The sequence below is a fragment of the Plectropomus leopardus genome, chromosome 2 (assembly GCF_008729295.1).
Source record: "Plectropomus leopardus isolate mb chromosome 2, YSFRI_Pleo_2.0, whole genome shotgun sequence".
In the NCBI taxonomy this organism is placed as follows: Eukaryota; Metazoa; Chordata; class Actinopteri; order Perciformes; family Serranidae; genus Plectropomus; species Plectropomus leopardus.
This window is the reverse complement of record NC_056464.1, coordinates 12,502,716-12,511,886: the sequence shown is the minus strand read 5'-3', so window position 1 is coordinate 12,511,886 and position 9,171 is coordinate 12,502,716. Positions and strand designations below refer to the sequence as shown.

The 9,171-nt window shown below is 45.2% G+C and overlaps 1 protein-coding gene across 1 annotated transcript in view; it reads left to right on the top strand.

Annotated features, from left to right (window-relative positions):
• The first annotated feature begins 2,612 nt into the window (after window positions 1-2,612).
• LOC121953960 (calmodulin-binding transcription activator 1-like) overlaps window positions 2,613-9,171 on the top strand; it is a 57,777-nt gene continuing 51,218 nt past the window's right edge. The window contains 2 exon segments of the mRNA XM_042501251.1: window positions 2,613-2,669; window positions 4,799-4,894. Coding sequence (XP_042357185.1) covers window positions 2,645-2,669; window positions 4,799-4,894 — 121 coding nt within the window. The 5' untranslated portion in view covers window positions 2,613-2,644.

Genomic DNA, 9,171 nt, shown 5'->3' with positions numbered 1-9,171 from the left:
ATTCACCAGATAACACAGTCAACAGTTTTCCATTCACTGCATATTGTGTCTAAAGGCGTTTTCCCTTTCTTCAGCCTGACCTGTTTAATCTGTCTGAGAGTCCTTGGGCAAAAATGAGCAGCTGAGTCCCCATTAAGGTCTCGATCCAGGCCCATCTGTATTTTCTATAGCTATTAATGCTGAAGTATTAGTTATCCTCTCCAAGGTTTGCTGCGTGCTAATTTGATAAGGGTGAAGTCGGGTGAAATGGGACATCAGTCAAAATGGGACAAACAGATTTAACATCTTTGGCTCTTAAAATATTATCCAATCACCAAACATGATGCATTGGCACCAAAAATGTCCTTGTACACAAAACAACCATTTTGACATGTCTGAGATGACAAGAATGGACACAGCAAAGATTCAAATTTTCACTTAAATTTTCAAGAGAGTGGCATGTTGATTGTCTCATTTTGATATTAAGAGTGCTGCAGCTAAAACAATGAGGGTATAACAACAAAACATGTCATATGATGTTGTATTTTATTCACTGTTTGGGTTATAATAAAATTATTTTCACAATAAATTTTTTCTTTTTATGCGAAAGTGTTTTCAGTAAGAATTTATTGCACTCACGTAAAACGGTACAAAACTTAAGCGACATTTTCCTGTAGTGAAACCAGCATGATTTTAGGCTACCGGGTGCCATAAAATCACGAGTTATGCTATTGTGTGCCACCCTGTAATATTTCAGACACTTTTAGTATTTTTGTCTCTTAGAAAATATTTAAGATGATGCTGTGAGGCCATGTCATCCATTGCTGTCACAAGCACGTCCATGGCACCAAGGAAACAGGCAGCAAACAGAGAAAGCATGGCTGAAAGTTGGAGGGTCTTTTTTTTATGAATAGTAAGGTTACATTAATGATTTTATGATTTACTGCCTGAGCTGATAAATGGTTTTAACCATTTAAAAAACACACACAACTGTTCCATTTTACCTTACAGTTGTCTCATTTTACCCAGACATGTCATCAGAGTGACGTAGAAGCTCTTGTGTTTGAAGGTCCAGAGTCTCTAAAGTATTTTACTTGGCAACACATTTTATTTATAGAAATATAGCAGTGATACATGGCAAGTTCTAAAAGTAACACTTAAGGTAGTCTTCTCTCTGCTTTTCTCTGCAATCTACCAAAAATTGTCCCTAATTATCTTGCTTCACCCAAAACACAAGTTAGAAATATGGAACATGTAAATCCCTGTGTAAATGCCTGTCAAGGGAAATAATGACGCTACACTGGCCCCCTCTTTTGGACAGAATCCTCAAAATCAGTCAATAAAACAGGCCCATGTCACTTGGTATTATACTTTGATAGTGCGTATTCACAGACAAAGCTACAGATTTTTTTTTTTTTTTTATTTTTTTTTTTTTTTTGGGGGGGGGGGGGGTACATGTCGTATACATGTTCCTCGTTGTCATTCATCCTGCTTGAACTCTGTGGATTCCAAGAGCCTTGTGTGCCTCTGCACTCCGAAGCTACGCAAAGCATACGTAGCTGAAGACGAGCCATTCAAAAGCTTAGTTTTCCGTGAAGCGTGTCTACGGAGAGGATTTTCTCTGTCAAACACAAGGCTTTGGTGCAAAGGCGATATTCTACCCCGAGGCACAGAGTGACAGTGTGGGTTTGAAACAGGAATATAATGGTCCCGTTTAAACACCACTATTTAGAAGGCATAAAACGGCGGAATAATATGTTGCGAAAGGCTCGTTAAAAACTTCACTTCCAGTAGAATTTAACAGCAACGAGCCAATATGGGCATCAAAGGGAGTCGGGGGGGGGGGGGGGGGGGGGTGTTTTTCATTTCGTGCTGTAAGTTTTACCTGACCTATCATCACTTTAATTCAATAACACGAAAGAAAGCAGGTAGTGAGTGCGCACAAGCTGTGTAGGCGCGTGTGGAGCTGTCCTTTCAGCACCGCGAGCTTCAGCACCACAGCGAGTGACAGCACCCGCACACCCATCGAAAAAACCTCAACCGCGCATCCAAGTCTCTGTCAGGCATCATTTAGATTCAAGAGGGGTTCATAATTTATGGCGAGACACGACCTTACATCGCATTTTGTCAACAGTCCACTGGATTTGCATGTGGAGAAATGAGCGCGCGCGTTCGCATATGTGTAATGCACTCGTGTGTGCAGGCCCACGGTTGTGTGCGCGAGTGTGAAGAAGACGATGATGAGCATGATGATGATGCTGTGGGAGGCTGTCAAGGTGTCCTCGAATACAGACGTCGTTCAGTGACGTGAGAGGGGAGAGAGAGAGAGCGAGGAAGAGTGCGCGTGAACGTCAGGGAGGTGGGCGGGGCCAACGGGGAACAAACGGAGGGATGGAGAGTTCCGCGAGTCACCATCACGGATCCCCGCCGTCAATCCTCACCGCTCGGACCAATAGCGTCGCTGAACGCGGCAGGCTCGCCCCCCCACCCCTTCTTCCTCGCCCCGCCCCCCTCCTTGAGCTGTCCTCTCTGTGCACGCGCGTGGTCCCCCCCTCCTCCCTCCCCCCAGCACCACCACCACCTCCACCACCACTAGGTCGAGTCGAGGAGGAGGAGGAGGAGGAAGAGGAGGAGGAGGAGGGATGAGGCGCGCGGCGGAGGGGAAATGGCTGCCGAAAACAAGCCGGAAGGTAAGCGAGAAATAACGGTTTTTATTTGAGGTGGCAGAGTCCCGCTATTCGGGGTTCAGACGAGGCGATGGAGGGACGGTGGCATAGAGGGGGAGAGAGATAACGGCAGGGCTTTCCCTTTCTTCTAGCCCGTCCCGAAAACACGGACGCTGGTGCTGAACTAGCGACTGTGTGGAGCACGGTTAACCGACAGCAAATAAATAACGGAAGGAGAGTTGTCCCGTCGGTAGGCTCTGAGTGTGTCGGGATAGGGTAGTTTTTTCACCGTCCGGTGTTTGCCAGCGTTTCCCCTGAGCAGCTGCTTTATGAGTGCTTTTGAAGCGTTTAGCATAAAAGGGATGGGGATGAGAGAGGATGAGAGTGGTTCACGCTGAAGGAATTCAGATGCTTGTGTGTGTGTGTGTGTGTGTGTGTGTGTGTGTGTGTGTGTGTGTGTGTGTGCGTGCGTGCGTGTGTGCGTGTGCGCGCTTGTGCGTGTGTGAGCGCATGTGTGTTTATCTGTCTCTGTATCTCTCTTTAAGCATAAAACACACCATTGAATCGTGGATTTCCTTCCCTGACATACACACAACCTCCCAGACCAGCTGTGCATCTATTTAGGCACAATCCAATGTTAGTGTGTGTGTGTGTGTGTGTGTGTGTGTGTGTGTGTTTATGTTTGTGTTCTTTTGATGTGTGCTCATGGTTGCTAAGGCAGTGAAGGTGAGAATCTGGCTGCATTTAGGGGGGTTGTGGGGGGAGGGGTGGTACATGTGTGTCAGTTTTAGGTCATATGTATGAATGGAGTTTACATTTTTACTCCCTCAGCTAAACTCTTCGGGGTCATAATCACACACGCCAACCGTTTCATTCAGGCTGTTCCGACTGTTATTCATTCCTTCATGAATTATTTAAGAGATGACCAAAATCATCTCCATCTCAACTCATAGGTTAATGAAATCTTTATTTCTTACTCAGTGTGTTTGACATTTGTTTATAAACACCCCTTGGTTGTTAGTCTGCTCTGAGTATTGCTTTTGTTGTCTTGCCTGTTCAAGTAGTGATATCACACATCCTTGTGAAGCCAAAAAACACAGCAGCTGAATGTGTTGTTATGGATGAAACGTAGCAACTGAAGAGCTGTAATGACATACAGCACATCAGTTTTATTATCTCACTATTATTAATTGATTCTTCTGATCTCTTCACCAGCAAAGTGATAGTGAAAATGACAGGAGGAGTCTTTAACCCTCTCTCCACTAGGGAGTGATGCTGAGCAAGATTTCTTTAAACAGGCAATTTTGGGATAACTTGAACCACACAAGAAGTATCATGCACCCAAGAAGCACATTTTCAGCACTTAAAGTGAGACACACATCCATAGAAGCGTGCAGGCGAGCATGCGGAGTGCAGCCAGAGGCAAAGGGAAGGCCGTGGGTTGAGAGTCCCGTTGCGTGAAAAGACTAGAACTGTAGATGAGACAGATGGCCCATGGGCAGATCAGCAGGCACTGTACCACATAAATATAAAACCATCCCCCTGCCCATACTGTACTCTACCTACACTCACACGCAAACAGACATTCACAGTATGAGAGGGTTTTTTTTTTGTCCACTGCCCCCTCGGTGTTATGTGTAGAGGAGATGTAATAATTTACGAGCCTTGGCCTTGCTGAATAGAAGCCAAATGAATCGCCGGGGCGACGAAGGCAGGAGACAGCCCTCCACTCTCTCCATCCTCTGGCAGATGTGCGTGGCACTGATCAGCAGAGTACACCAGTGGGCATGAGAACAACATCCACCATATAGCCTGGAAGACCATCTCCCTCTGCGCTGGTTGGTCTACTTTGTATCATAGCAACAGTGGTCAGGGAAACAGAGAAATGATGAGAGAAAAGAGAAACTAAAGCTGGGCACAAGTTAGTCACACACATGGAGGCAGTGTATCTACTGTGGCCAATCGATCAGGGGATACAATGGACGCAAGTTAGTGGATCAGAAAATGGATCAGCCCACATGCATATCACTTGGACTTTTGTTTCTGGGCTTTAGAAGGAGGCAGAATAAGGTAAGGGTGTGTGACGACCAAGGAAACCAAAGTCTGGAGCGTCTCCTAAATATATCTTTTCGGCTCCTTTTCTCTCTTTGCAGGACTGAAGAAGATAAGAAATCCAGAGCGAATGGTCAGGATCGCTGTCGGTTACACAGGACACACCCCTCCCAAGAGTGACGACACTGACGCCAACAGTAAGAAACACTCTTCACACCATTTGTGCGTGCGCGTGCACATTTTGTCTGTGGCACAGGGTGACTCTGGGAGCAAGTATAAAAGCCTTCTGGCAGAGTGATGTGATGCGGGAACTGAGGTCTCCTTCTCATCTGCTCTGTAACAGATCACACTTACACATACATACACGCGCGCGCTCACACTCACACGTACACAAAACAAACACACAGTGTGTCTCTGCGCTGAGACGTCATTCCAATTCAGCTCTGTTACACATCATGTTTATTCATGCATGCCAGTACAGTATTAGCGGACACACACACACACACACATACATAGACTACTGCACATAGCCACAGAGAAGGCAGGGCTTACTTTGGCTATCAGTAGTTTATTGTCACACCTAATCTGTACACATGGCATTATGTATCTATAATCCTCAATGGGCCTGGTTAAACTAGAAGTGAGATGAAGTGTGTAATCTGGGGTCGCCGCATGGTCGTGTATGCGTGCATTTGTGTCCTGGGCATGTGTGTGATTGCTGTGGCGTGTAAGGAGGGACCATAAATGCAATGATTGCTTTGATTGGTTATTGATTTCTGAGGACATGACGCAGATACAAGTCTCTGCCTCTGTGTATATGTGTGTGTATGTTAGAGGGGACAAATTGGAGGGAAATAAACAGATGTGAGGAGGAGCAGACAGACACGCTACTTAGTGTGTGTGTGGGGGGGTTATGGGTATAGAGGGGGAAGGTATGTGGAAACGCTACACACACCAACCCCCTTTTTCTTTTTTACAAGGACCAGATGGCCTCATACCTGCACCAGACCCTCTTATTTTGTTAAGAGGGATGTGAGCAAACGAGACAGTCGCAAAATAGCAAATAAAGAATTAAGGGAAAAGCTGAAAAACAATGGAATTGAGTAGAATAGAATAGAACAGAGAGTTCTGTTTGGGATGGCTGTTTAATATGAGCTGAGACTTCCCGAGCCTATCCCTGTCTCCTATCTGTTCTCACGTCCCAGCTGGAGGATTACTGGAGGAAAAGTTTATCAGCAGAATGATAAAATTAGCATGCACGCCCATCTCTCTATCCCCCCTCCACCACCACAGCCACCCCTCCGCCCCCTGCTCTCCCTCTTTCTCTCGTCTCTCCCTCCCTCTTCCTGCACTCTTGCTCATCCCATGCTACGCTCCCCCCTTTCTTCTCCCTGCCCTGGCTCTCCCTCCTGCCCTCCCACCCTCCCCACCATCCCTCTATCTAGCTGCCTGTGCAATGAGCCTTTCTTTCTGTCACATTAATTTCATCCCGAAAAGGGGGAAAATGTGAAAATTTCCCCTGACGCCTCCTAATATCAGTGGGGGGAGAGTTAAGAGTTGCATTTGGAGCGTTTTTCTCTCTCTTTACTGAGGAGAGTTTTATAATTAACTGACAGCCATCTCACAAGGGCATTGGCTTGTTTCTGTGTTAAATATGGAGATGACAGTTTTATGAGGTAAAATATTCATCAGTCGGAGGCCGCTCTTCTGTGTGATTCCAGTTTAAATTATGGCATTTGATAGGCAACCAAAGCAGTGTTTCACTTTGGTCGAACATTTTCACTTTTTAGCACGCATACCTCTATATGACTTAATGAGCCAGCAGGTCCACATTAGCATTCAGGCTTTGTCACTCTTTTTGACTGTTTTTTTTTTTTTACTAGATTAGCAAGTGAGTGAGTGATCAATGTACAGCCAGAAATGTGTGGTGTACTGCTGAGGGACTCACATGAAGCAATGCGGGCACTGAAACGGTTTTATTATTTCAAATATAAAATGTGAATGGCACCGAATTTACATATTTAGATGTGTTTTCCCCCGTGTCCCAGGATGGTTCATTTTCCTGGGCAGCCAGAAACAGAAGAGAAGTTTTTTGCCCCATGTCACACCACAGTATAGCTCCGCTGAGAGCCATTCGGAACAGATGGAAAAGACGATTGCGACGGTAACCAGGCTGAATTTTTTAAAACAGGGCTGCATTCGCTGGTTCAGGATTGTTAGAAATACAAGATACAACCCTTTGGGGTGTAAAAGCTCATCAGCATTCAACAAATCTGCAAAGTTGGTCTTCCATTCCTCGTCAGCGGGGAGAGCAAGTGTGAGGGTAGGTTAAGATGACGGTTGTGTCCATGAAGGTGTGCTTTGAAAGGGATTTCGGTACCAAGGTCACTGGCAAAAAAACGCCACTCTGGGACAAATACTGTGATGTCTGTTCTTTGATCGGCAGGCACTGTGTGCGTATGTGTGCGTCTGTTTGCATGTATGAGCGTGTGCATGTGTGTGCGCGCGGGTGTTTGTGTGTGTGCCTACGCATGTGCAACGGGCTTGTTTGATGTGGTGGTTCTGGTACATTTCAAAGGCGAGGCTCTGATGAGAATTCTTCAGAACAGCAGGGGGAGGGGAGGGGGATATAGCCAGGAGGGGTGGGGTTTAAACGCTGATTGGCATTCATAGCAGAGAGGCTGGAGTGCTGCTAAAAAGAAATTAGGCTTTAACTAAGCTGCACCATTCAGCTGTTTAACTAAGCTGCTGCACCGTTCAGCTGTTTGAAATTTTGTCTTCTCAGGCCTTCTATTAATAAATGCATAATTGATTAGGGGGAGCATACGTGCCTGAACACACTTCCTACTGACGCAAACACACACATGCTCAGACACCTTCACGAGCACACACACATAGACCCCACTCTTGTCCTGCTACAGCGCTCGTCTCTCTTTGTGTTACCTTGTTCGGTCTCTTGTCCTTGTAAGATTCTTACTTTCTAAATCTCTCCCTAAGTTTCTTTTTTCTTCATTAACTGCCTCTCTCTGGCTCATTGTCTACCTGCCTCTCTCTGTCTCTCGCTCTGACCCTCCCACCCCACCTATCTCTCTTTTTCTCTCGCTCTGTCGTCTGCCCTCAGGTAGACTATAATTCCTATCTTCCCAGGGGAGTCATGAATGGACGCCCTCTACTCAAATGCTTATCAATAACCTTTGAGTGCTTGCTCTCTTTGACTTCTGAGTGGCACACCCGTTGGGCACACACTCACAAACAGGCACACACACACACACACACACACACACACACACACACACCAGGGGCTCTATCTTTGTGTGGACGCTATGCGCTGGTGAAGTAGTACTTTCCTGAGGCACAGTGGAATTTTTTTTCTCACTTGCGCCTTTTCAGTATTTTGGTGCTTCTCCGTGCTCCGCAGTGGGAGGAGAGGCGCAGTAGGGACAGTTTCACTAGTAATCCAGCAGCACCATTTACCTTTGGGAGTGGGGACACTCTCATAGGTCTCCCAAAAATTACACAACCACGTATTAATCATGTTTTGTTTGCCTGTTTTGTTATGCATTCTTCCACAAGTAGTCACATCGCATTACACTGAAAAATATAACTATATTTTCTGTTAAAGGATAAGCTGCATTTGTCATTTTCAACAAATCCCATGAAAAGACCAAAATCAACAATGTGTTGGTTTGTCTCTCAGTTCTTAAACATTTCCCTGTCCTCTTTGTGTCTGAAAGACTTAAATCTTTAAACACAAATATTTTGTTACATATTTTAAAAAATGCTTAACAATTTCCTAAAACAGCTACAGCAAACATGAGTAAGTAGTGCGTTTATTGGGGACTATTTTGAGCTGCGGATTTGGTGCTCTACTGAGTATTTACAGCAGCAGGACGGTGTTTGTAGGATTGACTCAAAATAAACTGCCGCATGTTCATGGTAATGAAGGAACGAGTCACCCAGTGCAGCAGTGTAGCTCACTGATGTGAAAAACGAACAGTTTTTGGACAACAATGGAGGTTTATGGCACAGAGGAATAAGCTGTAATAGGCTTTGGCTACACAGGCAATACTTGTTAGAAGGATCAATTCGTTGTTGATTTTGGTCTTTTTATGGGATTTGTTGGGTAAGAAAAAAAGGAATATCACCAGATATCCCTTAAGGCAATAATGCCTTAGGAGGTAAAGGTTAATAACTGATTTTTACCACAGTAACCTCACCTGTGGTTAGCGCTTAGATCATTGTGATTGTAAGTAATATAGTGCATCATTACACACAGAAAACATGGAGCTCCCAGGGCTTTCAGTATGTCCAGAGACATGATTTAAACTTCAAACTAAACATCGCTTGCCTGCAGCAACATTTAGGCTGCTGTGTATTTGCACTTGTGACTCTCCAGCTCCTGTACAAGAATATTAGTTTCCTCTCAGGAGGAGCTAGTCTGGAGTCTCTACTCCATTACCAAACTATCTGTATA